The 15,958-nt window shown below is 39.9% G+C and overlaps 1 protein-coding gene across 3 annotated transcripts in view; it reads right to left on the reverse strand.

Moving 5' to 3' along the window:
• prkacba (protein kinase, cAMP-dependent, catalytic, beta a) overlaps positions 1-15,958 on the reverse strand; it is a 143,912-nt gene that overhangs the window by 71,105 nt on the left and 56,849 nt on the right. The window contains exon 1 of one of the 3 annotated variants that reach the window (XM_078560674.1): positions 7,563-7,839. The exons of the other annotated variants lie outside the window; for them this stretch is intronic. Within the exon in view, the coding sequence (XP_078416800.1) occupies positions 7,563-7,764 (202 nt within the window). The 5' untranslated portion in view covers positions 7,765-7,839. Of the gene's footprint in view, positions 1-7,562; positions 7,840-15,958 lie in introns of those variants that run through there. 3 annotated transcript variants of the gene reach the window in all.

The raw sequence follows: 15,958 nt of genomic DNA on the forward strand, positions 1-15,958 counted from the left end.
CAGTGCCTACTAAGTTAGTTAATCTCATTTACATACAGACATTTAATGGGGTTCAAGGCTCACTAATAACGCAGGGAAAAATTTGTCAGCATTCTCACTGAATTTCTGCAATCCCTGCCAGAAGTGTACTTGCAGATGGCTTGCAAGGGACAAAAAGCATCAGGGTTGGGTACGATATATAAAAATATACTGCTGATAACATACTGCCATGGATCGTATCTGAATGGTCACTTGGGCAATTACCTATCAGAGGAGTCATAACCAGCAGGTGCCAGCATTCAGTGAACCATTTCCTAGTAAGAATCTCCTGCAGTCAGGAAAATTGTCCAAGTGGAAAAAAACTACCTTTTGCAAGAACTAAAAATAAAATTTGGGATGACTGGGCTTACTTAGCAAAAGAATGATTAGCTTTCACAGATTAACACACATGCTGCTTTGGTTCCAAATTGCAGGAACCTTATTGCCTTACGTCACAGATTTACACTCAGTGTTTAAATGTACTGAATGGTTTGTCCCAAATCATTATATATTTTGAATGGAGGAGAATAGATTGGCATTTTTGTTTAAATGCTGTTTAAAGTCATACAAGGTACAGCTCCACAAGTGCCAAGAGTTAGTAGATTACACAAATGACCGTTTCTTTATGTGCATAGGCAGCATATGTTGGAAGCTTATTTTGATTGTCAGGTGCAATTGAACAGAGTCTGATCCTGTTTTCACCCATGTCCACATCCATGCACTTCTCAGTTACGCAGGTCCAGATTCGCAGTCGAAGAAAGCTGCCAACAAAGATCTAGTGTTTCCTGTGCTATAGATTTCCCCTTTCCTGGTGTCAGTTTAAATCTGGTGCCAAGTCAAGGGTATCTCCAGGCATCCAGCAACAGCGATGCTATTGAGCAGGGTAAACAGCCAATCACAATGAAGTATTCTTACAGGCAGAAAACCAGGAAATAAATGCATAGATTATCTTCCAATTCTAATTAACTTTTACAGAGAGCAAAATAAACAACAAATATACTCATGGAATCAAGGTAAAAGTTGAACTACATCATAAATGTGCTTAAAAAAAGGAATTATCATAATGGAAAATTTGGCATTCCACAAATGTAAAATTAGTTTTTCAGTGCCAGTGAGGCTTCTCCGCAGCAATAATGAACTTAGTACACTGTAAAAACACAGATATGCCTCATTCAACAAGGTGCAACTCCTTCAAACATTTTTACAGCAAGACTAACAGCGTAAAAATGCAAGTTCTTATCAGTTCAGTCATTTCTAATTCTTCATAGAATAGGGGGTGGGTGGAACCTCAAGAGCACACCCTATGGAGAAGTGTCACTTTACTGTCAGCAACTTCTGGATTTCAGTGTTTAACTGTATGTGTGGAGTCCAGAAACTCAGTTTCAGAAGAGTAATCACAGCAAACACCAACAGTTTTGTAATCATTGCTACTGCAGAATCTAGGCCAGAGCAGCCAGCATCAGGAACCTTGACTGAATTTCACTATCACTACCTTCCACCACCCCCCCAACCTTGCCACCTCCCCCAAACAAATCTTAATGACAGAAAGCCTAATTACCCTCAATCTCAAATACTGCCCTCTGACCAAGCACAAACCAATATTTTAATGGTCACCACAACAAAATGTCATATGACACCACTGTAATCAGGAATTTAAGAAAGGAGTTACAAGAAAGCTGGTCTACCTGCATTCGATGATTTCCAAAACAGATCATATTCAAGCTGCTGTTTAAACTCTACCAATATGGCACTGAAAGGAGTTCTATTCTTCAAACATTGCCATGCACATTTTATACTCAGTCATTGAAATGCTTGTTCCCAGTACTTTCCAGTAATTTCATAAATCATGATTCTTTTTAAAACTAAAAATTTACTTTACAGTACTGCAGTGCTGCACTAAATCAATGCTGGAGTACCCTGGCATTTCACTGTGGGGATGATTTCTTCCGCTTGCCACATACAGCAACATCACAAACAAATGTTGGAACATTTTCCATCACAGGTTTGTTAACAATACTGAACTGACCAGAGAAAGTCTTTTCACTCTTGTTCACATCACTACACAGTGAAAAGGAACCAATTCATATATTCCAGAATGGTTTCCCAGTGAATGCTTTCAAGTCACAAAGGCTCTTTTCTCTGCTGTGCTAGAGTGGTAGTGGTAGAGCTTTTGTTTCCAAATCAGAAGTTTGTGGGTTCAAGTCCCAGTGCACACAAACACACGAACACAAAAACCAGGCTGGCAGCACCATACTGAGGTGACTTCTTTCAGGTGAAATCCTAAACTGGGCCCGCCTGCCCTCGCAGCTAAAAGATTCCACTACAATGTTTTGAAATTTTCCCATGTCCTGGCCAATATTTATCCTTCAACCTGACTAAAATAGGTTACCTGGTCATTATAAATGGTTATTTGTGGGAACTTGCTGTGGGCAAATTGTTGTAATGTAGGAGAAACTTTTCAAGTGTTGTAACTTGCTGTAGGATGTGCTGAGGTCATGAAAGGTTATCTGGTCATTATCAGATTGCTATTTGTTGGAACTTGCTGCATGCAGATTAGCTGTTATTCCTACTCGATGACGATGACCACACTTCATAAGTGCTGCAAGACACTTTGGGATGTCATTAGGTTATAAAATGCACTTTATAAATGAAAGTTTCTTTCTAAAGAAAAAAGTATGAACAAAGAAAAAACTACTGATATAAATTCAAGTAACTGAGCCAGACATAATAACTTCAATCTGCAGTCTGCATTGAGTTAGCTAATCTCAGCGAGAGTAGAGTTGAAGCACAGTTGGGGAAGTGAGAAAAAAAAGTATTCAGGGATTTACATTACTAATCACTGTCCAGCTTCCCCTGCATACATGCACATGTGGATATCCAGTGAATACAGGATTTGGGTCAGTCCCTCACCATATGGCAGACAGTTAAAAAGTCCACTGACACTCAGTAATAAGATACTATTTGAGAAATACAAGGCACAATATAAAGTCATTTTGTTTTGCTATACTTAACAGAGAATCCATTAGCCACTTCTAAGTGTAGCAATGTCAATGTCAGCATTCAGCAAATCATGGAGTAACCAGCACCGTCAACAGTAATGTTCTTCATTGGTCTGAGAACAGTGTTTTTTCAAGAAATAAATGATCTTTAAAAGTCAATTAAAGCATCACTGAATATTTTGAAATTTGTGCAGAGCTAGTAAGATGCCCATACTGGATCTCCTCCATGAGCTATGAAAATCATTGTAGACTTGGGAACATATGCCAATATTCAGTAGAAGGAAACAGCTTGCATTTTACATAAAGCTTTCAAATCCTTAATGTACGACAAAAAGCACTTCATGACCAATGAGTTACTTTTAGAGTGCAGTCAGTGTTGTTAGGTAAACATGTCAATTTGTATACAAAGTTCCAGAAGCAGCAACTAGATGACTAATTGATCTGTTATTGATTATGTTGAAGGATACATTTTGACCAGGACACAGATAACCCCACAATATTTCTTTAAAGATTGACAGAGTATCCTTTACATCAGCTTGAAAAGGCAAGTGGGTCCTCGGTTTAACGTTCCACCTGATAGGTTGCACCTTCAATAATGCAGAACTCTGTTAGTGCAATACACAGAATGTCAGCTAGACCATGTGCTCAATCTTGTGCCTCAAAGTAAAGATGTAACAATTGAGCCAAACTGACATTTTGGTTCTTCAATCTGGTCCTTTTGTGCACTCTTCACTACCATTGGTGCAAAACTCTTCAACCACCTTGACCTCACTGTTTTTATTCATCTACGGGATGTGGTTGTGAGCTGCCTCCTTGAACTGGTGCAGGGATAAACCCCATCCACTCTTAGCCTCTCTCCACTTGCTTTAAAACCCAGCTTTTAGACCAAACTTTTGATCGCATTCAGTGCCTGTTCCTTTTTAGTTTTTGTGAAACCTCTTGGGAATTCCACCCCCCCCCAACTTTGAACATGTTATATAAACACTAGCAGTTGCTGTTGTGCCTTTCATCCATCCCTGGAGATGGGTGTTCTTCCGTTCCCATAATTGACCCTCCCAGTTTTACCCTGCTTTAATCAGTCAGTCATTTAGCATGTAGTACACAACTAAGTTCTGAGAGTCTTGGTATTTTCCTGTTTAACCTCTTCATGTTGAGCGGCAATTCCAGTGCTTCTGTTTTACATGTATAGCTCTGCTGTGTTTTCTTAACTCAGTGATTCTTAACGCCCTGCCCAATCACTGGGTACCTGACCAGGTCCACTTTGACTACTTTGAACAGCTGGACTATCCTTAAGTATGACAACCTGCCCATATGTGCGAAATGCACTCGATCACTTTGGAATCAAAGACAAGAAAAGGTTTGAATTTGCAGTGGAATATGGTTCTTTTTTTTTTAACTACATCCCAGTACAAAAAAACCCCCAAAATGTTTGTAAAATAATCACAATATCTTATAACAGTCAGATCAGCGATATAAATTATGGATTTGGTCAGGCTGTGATAAATGTAATGAGTGCAAGGTGAGTGTTCAACTTCTTTGCAATGACTGGTTAAATGCAAATGCTTACAATCCTGATTTAACTTTACATTTCTCAGAGGGATGCACAGGTTTGAGAGCCAAAGCTGCCTTGTGGAGTTACAATCTGTAGATAGTACACACTCCTGCCATGGTACACTGGCAGAGGGAGTGGATACATGTTGAAGTAGAAATGTGGGACAATCTCACGTACATAGTGAACTAAAATTTTCATCCTTAAAGCAAAATCTTCACAAAAAAATACCCAATTCCAATACAAATTGCATAGGATCACATCATCACAGCACTTGTATGTGGCACAAACCTGATGAAAATTATCTCCTCCTTTTATCTCTTTTTAACTCTTTTTAAAAACAGCATCTTTTAACTAGAAACATAAACAGATGCTTCTTTGGTTCTATACAGCTTCAGGAGCTCCCAAATGAATAAACTGTTAAATGTGGAATGGAGCTGTGGAGTTAGCTAACTGCACCCAGGATTACAATAGGGGAAGAAAAACTGACCAGTGTCCACATTCAAGAAGAGAGCGAAAGAAAGATTTGCATTTATATAGCACCATTGGACAGCCAATTAGGTGCTTTTGAGGTGTAGTCACTATTGTAATTTAGGAAACAGCAACTAATTTGCACATTGCAAGTGCCCACAAACAATGTGATAGTGATCAATTAATCAGTTTTTTGTGATGTTGACTGAGCGATAAATATTGACCAGGACACTCAGAATAACTACTTTCTTGTTCAAACGGTGTCATGAGATTTTTTGGGTAGGTGTTTCCTAAGGAAGAGGAATCTACAAAAAATATTGGTTGAAGCAGAGATAGTGGAGGCTGTGAAAATTGAAAGGGAGGTGGTACTGGAAAGGCTGGGTATGCTTAGGGTAGATAAGTCACCTGGTCCAGATGGCTTGCATCCCAGGTTGCTAAAGGAAGTGAGAGTGTATATAGTGGGAGGGCTTGCCTTAATCTTTCCTAGATATGGGAGAGGTGCCAGGGGATTGGAGAGCTGCAAATGTGACACTCTTACTCAAGAAAGGATGTAAGGATAGTCTGAGCAACTACAGGCCAATTGGTTTATCACTGGTGGGTAAGGTGTTTCAATCCATAATCAGGGAACAAAATCAATTGGAACTTGGAGAGGATGGAGTTTATTAAGGGGAACCAGTATGTATTTGCAAAACGAAGATCGCGCATGACTAATTTAATTTTTTTGATGAAGTAATAGAGAAGGTTAATGAAGGGAATGTTGTGGCTGCAGTTGATAAGGGTTTTTAGAAAGCATTTGACAAGATGCCACATTAAAGGCCGATTAACAAAATTAAGGCCAATGGAATAGGAATACCAGTGTCCACTGTACTTAAGCCAATTTTATATCCAAAAAGTAGGAAGTCATCATAGGTGTTTTTCGGACTGAAGGGTGGTAGACAGTGGTGTTTCCCAAGGGTTAGTGTTAGGACCACTGCTCTTTTTCTATTTTTATATATATATATATATATATATATTATTATAAATGGCTAGGATCTTGGAAGACAGAAAAATTTCAAAATTTGATGATGATACCAAACTTGGGAGGGGCTAACCGTGAAAATTGTAACAGGAGGTAGAAAGGCTAGCATAATGGGCAGGCAAGTAGCAGATGGAATTTAATATGGGGAAGTGTGAAATGATGCATTTTTGGCAGAAGGGATATAGGGAGAGGCAATATCGACTGCATGGCACAATTCTAAAGAGTGCACAGCAACAGAGGAACCTGGGTGTGCATGTGCATCAATCTTTGAAGGTGGCAGTACATATTGAGAGCATGGCTAGCAAAGCGCATGGAATCCTGGGCTTTATAAATAGAGGTATTGAGTATAAAAACAGGGAAGTTATTCTGAACATTCATAAAGCTCTGGTTAGGCCCCCAACTAGAGCACTGCATCCAGTTCTGGTCACTACACTTTAGGAAAGGTGTGAAAGTCTGAGAGAATGCTGGGGAGATTTACCAGAATGGTTCTGGAGTGGGGGAGTTTTAGCTACAAGGTTATGTTGAAAAAGCTGCGGCTGATCTCTTAGCGCAAAGAAGAATGAGGGGAGGTTTGGTAGTGGTGTACAAGATTATGACAGCCTTAAATAAGATAGACAAGGAAAAACTCTTCCCAATTGCTGATGGTACAAGGGCAAGGGGACACAGGTTTTTTGGGCAAGAGATGGAGGAGGAATGGGAGGAAGGACTTTTAAAAAAAAAATACAATGAGTGGTAATGGCCTGGAACTTGTTGCACACGAGGATGATGGAAGTGGAAACAGTGCTTTCAAAAGGAAATTGGACGGGCATTTGATGCAAATAAACTTGTAGAGCTAAAGGGATCGAGTGGGGCAATGCGATGGACTCCATTGCTCCACGGGAAGACAGCATCAACTTGATGGGCCGAAACGACAAACTGGGCCTTGGTTTAATATCTCATCCAAAAAACAACACCGATTGCACAGCATTCCTTCAGTACTGCGCTTGAGCTCAAATCCTGGAGAGGGACTTGAACCCGTAGACTTCTGACTCAGAGGCAAAAGTGTTACCAACTAAGCCACGGCTGACATAGGGGAGGAAACAGTTTACCCACTCGAGTGGCAGTCATCTCCACTGAAAATGCGTACACAGAGACAGGGTTTGACTTGCCTGTGATGCTGCCTGCAGTTGATCAGCCGATCAATTATCAAACATATTGTATTGAGCCCAAGTGGAACATATTGTAAGAGGTGAAGACTAAGAGGAGGGGAAATTGAAATTGGGAGGAGGGGGAAGAGAACAGTTATTAGGAGAACATGGGCTTTGTGAGCTTCCTAGTGTAGATACTCTTCCTTCCCTAGCAGAATAAACCCATTGAGCTTAGTACAGTAAAATTGCTCTTAACAACTTTGCTCAAAACAAATCCAGAGGATAATTTAGCAAGAACAAGATTTAGCCACTGCTAGGCAGCATATATCTGGCAATCTAACACAAAAATAACATTGGACTGAAATGTACAGTAAACTTACTACAATCATCCCAAATGAGAGTGTATCCAGAGACAAGGACACCATCAATTTCCACAAGCAGACTTTGCTCATTAGCAGCCACCTTTGGTTGTCTGTGAAAAATTCTGCTCGCTAAGACTTCCAGTTTAACCAGAGCTGAAGAGGTTTTTGAGGATTCTGGCCCTGTGGACTGGTAACCGATTAGATCCTTTTGTTGGGCCATCTGCTGCTTTGGGTCACATTAAAGACTTTTATAGTAATTAAAAAGTGTTGCAAATGTGTAGGGCTCAGTGATCTTCTCAGAGTAGCTAGGGTCTGAAGGTTGAGCAAACTTCCTGTTTGCAACCAAAAAAAGGCTGCCACCCCAATCAGCAGCTTGACCACGGATTGTATGCTACTACTGCAGCTTCCTGTCGACATGAAACAGCACATTTCACAACCTTCACTTTTAAGATCATTTAAAAACCACCAATTTTACAAAACATCAATATTTTTAAAGTTTAAAACTGTTCTGACAATTTTATCCCATGCAGTTCAACTGCTTAAACAAAATAAGCTCAAATGTGGAAACACTTAAAACAAAAATAGTATTTCCTGTAAGTGAGCCTGTGAGAAACCACAAAACTCTGAAAATACTTGAGAAGCTTTCATAACCCACATATTTTCAATAGTTGAAGGTTGTAAACTGCTAGTTTTTTTTTTGCCAGTTTTCTCCCCTCCAAAAGCAAGCGTAGTGCAAATAATCCTAACGTATTTTTCCCAAATCTCCAATCTTAACATGACCCCGGAGGGACTGCAGCAACAGGAGGCTTCAAAGCAGAACCCAGTCCGAGCTTGACCTGTGGTTTCCAGCATGCAGGTGAAAGTGGAGGTCACTGCATAGTAATGAGCAACAAGAACCCTGGCTGATTTTCCCCATGAATAAGATCAGATGTTTTGTGTATGCCATAAACGGCCTTTCCTCTTTGCAGATGCTGAGTAGCCTGCTCAGCTCCAACATTTTGTTTTTATTTCAGATTTGCAATTGTTCCTTCATGTTTTGTTGAGGGCAGACTGTTTGGTAAGAATGAATTAACTCCTCTGCCCATGCCTTTATTCACATCAAGTCCCCTCTGCTTGCTGACCTACACTGACTCCCTGTTAAGTCAATTTCCTGCATGGCCTTATACCCCTATCCCTCCAAATAACTTGGTAATCTCTTCTATTCCCACAATCCTCTGAGATACCTGCACTTGTCTAATTCTGGCCTTGAGCATTCTAGAATTTACATCAATATACCATTCAGTTGTCTTGGTCCTAAGCTCTCGAATTCCCTCTCTAAACCTCTCTGCCTCTCTTTCCTCTTTTAAGGCGCTGCTTAAAACTCGCTTCAGACTCAGCTTTTGGACATATGCCCTAATATTGTCTTACGTTACTGTCAACTTTGTTTTCTTAAACTCTTGAAGCATCTCAGGACATTTTATTATGTTAAAAGTGCTATATCAATGCAAGTTGTTGTTGGATTAGATTTTTTACATCATTTACTGGATGTGGGCGGCCAGCTCCTTAAGTTGGGAACGGGAAGATGGGATAGAACACATACTATATTTCAAATCACTAAAACAGCAGTACCCCAAGTAATTAAACTTCTCTCAAATGGAACTAAAAGCTAACGTAGGGTGAAATGGAAAAATATAGATTACGTTGTTGCAGTCAAAAACCAGATCAGTACAGGGTGAGGAAAAAAAACACATGCATCCTATTACTTGAAGCAAAACAATGTAGCCTCCTCTTCCTTTCTTTACATAATACTTGTTACAGATATTTTTAGTTCTTTTACCACCAGAGGCATAAAGTCAACATGGAACTCGACAGCTTTGCAACTCAAAAAAGTGAAACTCCAAAGAACTTGCATTTATTTAGCACCTTATATGTCATCAGGTGATCCCAAGCCGCTTCACAGACCTACTGCACTGTATGCTTCAGCAAACACTATGTTAAAGAATTGTAACTGTACCCACACATAAGCCTGTGTTTAATTTTGTTTGGCTGGAAAAGCCTGAAGTGGACAAACATTCCTACGACTTTTCCAACGTAGTGATCTACCTGTGTTGTCTGAAGTAGATTAGATTTGGGCCTCTTGCTAGCTGCATGCAGTTATTGTATAATATTTTGCTTAGCTAGAGCTATTTGCTGGAGGATATAGTGAAGTTGGTCTGTGGGCTAAAAGGCCCGTTCTAATGTATGCTTCAGCATTAGGGTTGCCTGGCTTACTGAGTTGTAGACAAGCAGGCACGCATAGGTGCTAGCCTATTAAGAAAGCAATGTACCCTTTCTGGTGTTGTGTATAATTATGGTTTCTTAGAGCCAGTTGAATTCTCATTGATTTTGATTTGAGTTGCTACCCAAACTGTCTAAACTGTATTTTAACACATAAGCATATCAGAATGTTTTTGCATAACTACATATCCTTCTCTGTTGCTTTTAACAGATGGAGCAAATTTCACAGCCAATTTGTGATCATTTGCATTGCTGCTGCAATAGAACATACTGCAGGGGTGGGTTTTCTTTTAAGCCAGGATTTGTTCAGTTTGAGGCTATGGTGAGTTTACACCGGCATTCTATCCCAGCAAATGAGCAAATTGGAAGTGATGCTGCTGCCTTTTGGCACGCATATAAAACTTCAGTGATGGATTCACAACAGAAAACAAGCTGGACGAGTGCAAGACCCACTGCTGACATCTGTGATAATGTGGATTTCATAGGCATTATGAACTTTTCAAATTAAATACAGAGCATTACACAGAGTTCACAGCCGAGAAACAGGCCATTTGGCTCAACCAGTCCATTGGGCATTTATGCTCCACTTGAGCCTCCTCCCATTCTTTTTCATCTATCAGCAAAACACTGTTCCCACTCATTGGCTTACCTTGTTTCCCCTGAAATAACAGGGTGTTATGATGCCAAGTAAATCCTGAGGATAATCTGTGAATTGGTGTGAGGAGAGAAAAAGCAAAGGAGGCAAGAGGTGGGGAGTGACAAGAGCAGATTTAAACACAAGGATGCAAGTTTTCAACCGGAGCTGTGGTAAGTCAGCAAGGACAAGGATGATAAGTGAACAGAACATGTTGCGACATAGTAAAGTTTTCAATGAACTAAAGTTTCAAGGGTGAAGGATGAAGGTGACAAAAGCCTGAACGTGAGCATCAATGACAGCTGGATTGTGGTAAGACAGACATGGCTAATGTTTTGGAAGTGGAATAAGTGCTCTTTGTGATGGAGAGTATATGGGGCTGGGAACTCAGTTTGGAGTCAAACAGTACAAAGATTGAGAAAAGTCCAGTTCAGCCCGAAACACTATTCAACAGGCGCAAAAGAGGCTAGTTCAAGCCTGCGCTAAGATAACACTCCCACAGCATCGCTGCAAGCAGGGGAGATAAGGAGTTAAGGTTCCTCACAGCTAGTCCTTAACTCTGCTGTAAAATGCAGGCATATGAATATCATGGGAGGATAAGATCAGAAGCTTGTCCACAATGGCAACCAGTCATCAAAACTCACACACGAAGAATGACGACCTCAAAATACCAGAGGACCTATGCCATCCTGGAACCATACATAAACATTACATCAGCACTAAAGGACCTGAGAAAATAGGAGGGTTATGGAATCCTCTAAAATTGCTTTAAATTGAACACTAAAAATGTTTAAAAAGGTTTAGCATTCAAATAAAGTAGATTTGTTAAATATATCAAAACCTCATCTTCTAAAAATTAGGGTAGTTTCACATTTGTATGATACATTCGGTGCAACCTCTTCTCATCACACTATCCAATTCCACTAAATACAACAGGTCTCCCAGTCATAGTTTGCTCCCTCGCATTCTTAATTCTAATTGTGCCCAGCCATAATTTTGTTTTCTTCTTCCCCATAGCAACAAACTCTTGAAGCTTAAACAACCCACTTTATTAGGATCCAGTGGGTGATGCATTATGACGTTTCACAAAGGAATGAAGAACGGTTGACAGCTTTGAATGTTTCCTTGAATCCAGATGTAGTGATGCAGTAAATGTTTTTTTACTGTTTTACCACAGTTGGAACTGCTTAGTATCATGAATAACAAGATTACAGTGCAAAATTATTTGCACGTCTGAGAAGAATGAATTTTTTCAAGTTTTTTTTACTGAAACAAAATCCTCTCTAATAGCACTTTGCATATTCACAATGCCATTTTCTTGCTCTTCAGCTTCATTCTGCATTACTTACAACACAGGTCGTTCAGCCTATGGTGCAAATAACCCTTTTAAAAAAATTAACCTAGCTCTTACTATTAGTCCCTCTTGCTCTGCGAATTTGCTAAGGAACTATAAAAATTTCTCCTCTCTGGTTTCCCCTCATTCTTTGTTTATTTCAATAATCTATTTTATACTAACATTGTGAACAATTTCAAGCAGAAGAGCTTTGGTCCATCTTGTCTGCCAATCCACAGTTTTGGTGCATTTCTAACAGTGCAAGATTTTAATTTGTTGACAAGAATCCATCTAGCTCCTTCATGTAACCCATTAGTTTATTTTACAGCACTCCATATATGCATGTGGAACAGATTAGCTGCAACAGAGGACTTTTAAAAAAAATTGTGCGTTGGTCCAGAAGGTTGTTCAAGTGGGAGTGCATATGACCACTGAAATATCACTCCACATGGCCAAGAATCTTCAAAAACATGCTGCAGATTCATTTCTCAGGGACAAGCATCAGTGCTGCTTTGCAGCCATGTCTACTCTGCTGAGTTCACCTATCTCTATGTCCTTTTTACATGGCAGTCTTTCACATCTATGATTAATGCCCAATTGCATTCCAAATTCTAGCTGTTTTCTGGCAATGTTTTGGTGGAGAATGCCAATTTGCAAGAATAAAACACATTCACTTTTGGCATCCAACGTCAGTATAAAAGAACTCCCAGAGGCAAGAGGAATTATTAAATAAAAACTTAAGATAAACAACTGTAACAAAAAGGTGGATATTTGACTAAGAGTGGAAGATTGGTGCCACTTTCTTCAAAAAAAAATCTCAATAATTTCAGTGGAGTGGGGCAAAATCTTTTCCAAAGAAGTAGAGGGCTGGGGGAAAAAGGTAGGCTATATTTGATTTAAATATTCCTCACCCAGTTTAATAAGAAGAAAATGTGAGTACTTAAAGCAAACACCAATTATGACATTCAGACTGGACATTATAAAACAGGTGGAATTTCTTGCTCTTGGGAGTTAACAAAATAAACACAGCAGATTCAAGAAAACTCATTTAAACGATGATCAGGACAGATGGTTAAATGCCAAATACCAAAGTGCCTCAAGCAAATGAAATATTGAATAATAAGTATTTAATATTCCATTTATCATCAAGCCCTATATAAAAGAAGTGAGAAAGAATGAAAGAGACTAAGCAGAAAATATATAAATGTTAAAATGTTAAGATAAACCAGAATGAGGAGAGAAACAGAATTTCAAACAATTATCTTACCATGTCTTTTGATTTTTCTAGGGAATAAGAGCATTTCAAAGGCTTCTTTAAAAAAATTTACCAAAGTAGAAAATACGTTTTAGGCACAGGAAGGCGGCATCCATTTTTCATTGATCAACTCCAGCTATCCATGTTGTGTTTCATTTCTACAAAAGCAAAATACTGCAGATGCTGGAAATTTGAAATTAAAAAAAAAAGTGCTGGAGATACTCAGCAGATCAGGCAGCATCTGTGCAGAGAAAAGGAGTTAACATTTCAGGTTGATGGTTCTGATGAAGGATCATCATCAACATGAAATGTTAATTCTGTTTCTCTGTACAGATGCTGTCTGACCTGCTGAGTATTTCCAGCACTTTGTTTCTATTTTATACTTTGCTTTCCTCTCTCTGCACAAGCTGTTTTTTGAACTCGCACTTAGTGATCAGGAAATTTATACAACCTTATGAAAAAAATAAAGAATTCATCATGAAGATGCCTGTTTTAAACTAGAAGCTTGAATATTCAATAAGGAAACTAAAGCAGATTGAATACATCCGAGTGTACTTAAGGAAATATGGGTAAAAGTAACGGGAACTCCAACTGAATTTTTTTTGTTCATTCATGGACATCCGTGGGCGTCACTGGCAAGGCCGCCATTTATTGCCAATCTCCAATTGTCCTCAGAAAAGGTGGTGAGCCGCTTTCTTAAGCAACTGCAGTCCATGTGGTGAAGGGAACTCTCAGTGCAGTTAGTTAGGGTGGTGCAAAACCTGGAGCAAATTTGCAGTTGGTGGTGACCCTATACACCTGCTGTTCTTGTTCTTCTAGATGGTAGAGGCAGAAGGTGTGGGAGGTGCTTCCAAAGAAGCCTTGTCAAGCTGCTGCAACACATCTTGTAGATGGTACACACTGCTGCAATTTAATGTCAATGGTGGAGTGTGAGAGAATTTAAGATGCTGGATGGGGTGCCAATCAAACGGGCTGCTTTGTCCTGAATGGTGGTTGAGCTTAAGTGTTCTTGGAGCTGCAACTCATTCAGGCGTGGGGAGTATTCCATCACGCTCTTGACTTGTATTTTGTAGATGGTGGGCAAGCTTTGAGGAGGTGGTGAGTCACTCACTGCAGAATTCCCAGCCTCTGATCTGTTCTTGTAGCCAGAGTACATGTATGGCTGGTCCAGTTCAGTTTCTGGTGAACGGTGATCCCCAAGATGTTGAGGGAGGATTCAGCAGTGGTAATGTCGTTGAATGTCAAGTGGTGGTGGTTAGACTCTTCTTGTTGGAGATGGCCATTGCTTAGCACTTGTGGTGTGAATGTTACATGCCACTTATCAACCCAAGCCCAAATATTGCAGGAGTAAACTGCTTTATTATCTGAAGAGTTATGAATGGAGCTGAATACTCATTGGTGAACCACCTCACTTCTGACCTTATGATGGAGGCAAGGCTCTGATGAAACAGTTGAAGATGATTTCACCTAGGGCACTGCCCTTAGAAACTCCTGTAGTTATTGCAGTTCATTAAATACAGTGCTGTGCAAGGTGGCAATGTAAGCTTTTTTCCCAAAAAACAAAAGGGGAAAAAGAGCCAAGTCATGGCTCGGTTTCCATCACCATTGGCTTCAACATATCACATATAGAGTCACAGGTTGGCTACAGCACAGAAGGAGGCCATTCAGCCCATTGTGTTCATGCTGGTTTTTTGCAAGAGCAGCTCATTCAGTCCCACTCTTTCACCTAGAAGGAAAACATTGAGAACTCATACAGGGAACAGATCAAGAGCACTGCACAATGATTCCAAGCTGGAAGGCAGATCATCCATTAAAAAAAAATCCGGTAGTCAGGTTGGTGGGGGTTGTTGTACCGGTAGCATTCCAAAGGTATTTGATAAAGTGCCTCACATCGTAGTGACTTATCTTATGAGAAGTCAACTAAGGCCATGGGTAGCAAACAATGGTCACAATTCTAACTTGACAGCTGTAACCAACTACATTCTTATGTAGATCTGCTAGCCTCTAATTATTGAACAACTAATATTTAGAATATTACTATCACCTTAATCAAATAAAATGTCTATGCTGGCAGATGGTAACAAATTCATAGGATAATACAATTATGAAATGGTTACAGCAGAGGAAGCAGCCCATTTGACCTATCGCACCTGTGTCTGCTCTCTGCAAGAGCAACTCCACTAGTCCCATTTCCCCCACCCTTTCCCCATAGTGCTTCAAATTTTCTCTCTTCAGATAATTATCCAATTCTCCTTTGAAAATGACAATTGAATCTGCCTCCATCACACTCTCAGGCAGTGCATTCCAGATGCTAATCACTCACTGTGTAAAAAGGCTTTGCCTCATGTCACCTCTGGTTCTTTTGCTAATCAACTTAAATTGGTGTCTTCCACTTCTTGACCTTTCTGCAAATGGGAACACTTTCCCCCTACCTATTCTGTCCAGGCACCTCATGATTCTCAACAAACCTTCTCTCTACTTTCTCTTCTCTAAGGAAAACAGCCCCAATTTCTCTAATTCATCCATGTAACTGAAGACCCATTTCCTAGAACCATTCTCGTAAATATTTTTTGCATCCTCTCGAATGCTTTCACATCTTTCCTAAAGTGTGGTGCCCAGAATTGAACTAAATACTCCAATTGAAAACAGAGTCTTATAAAGGTTCGCCATAACTTCCTCGCTTTTGTACTGTATGGCCCTATTTATAAAGCCCAAGATCCTGTGTGCCTTATTAACCACTCCTCAACTGAAATCACTGCCTTCAACGATTTGTTTTTTACTTTATTCTTTCATGTACCCCAGGTAGCACAGCTCCTGCATCCCCTTTAGAATTGTGCCCTTTACTTTATACTGCCTTTCCTGGTCCTTCCTACCAAAATGTATCACTTTACACTGCTCTAATTTTATTTGCCACTTGCTTGCCCATCCCACCAGCC

The sequence above is a fragment of the Cetorhinus maximus genome, chromosome 17, assembly GCF_964194155.1.
Source record: "Cetorhinus maximus chromosome 17, sCetMax3.hap1.1, whole genome shotgun sequence".
Taxonomy (NCBI): Eukaryota; Metazoa; Chordata; class Chondrichthyes; order Lamniformes; family Cetorhinidae; genus Cetorhinus; species Cetorhinus maximus.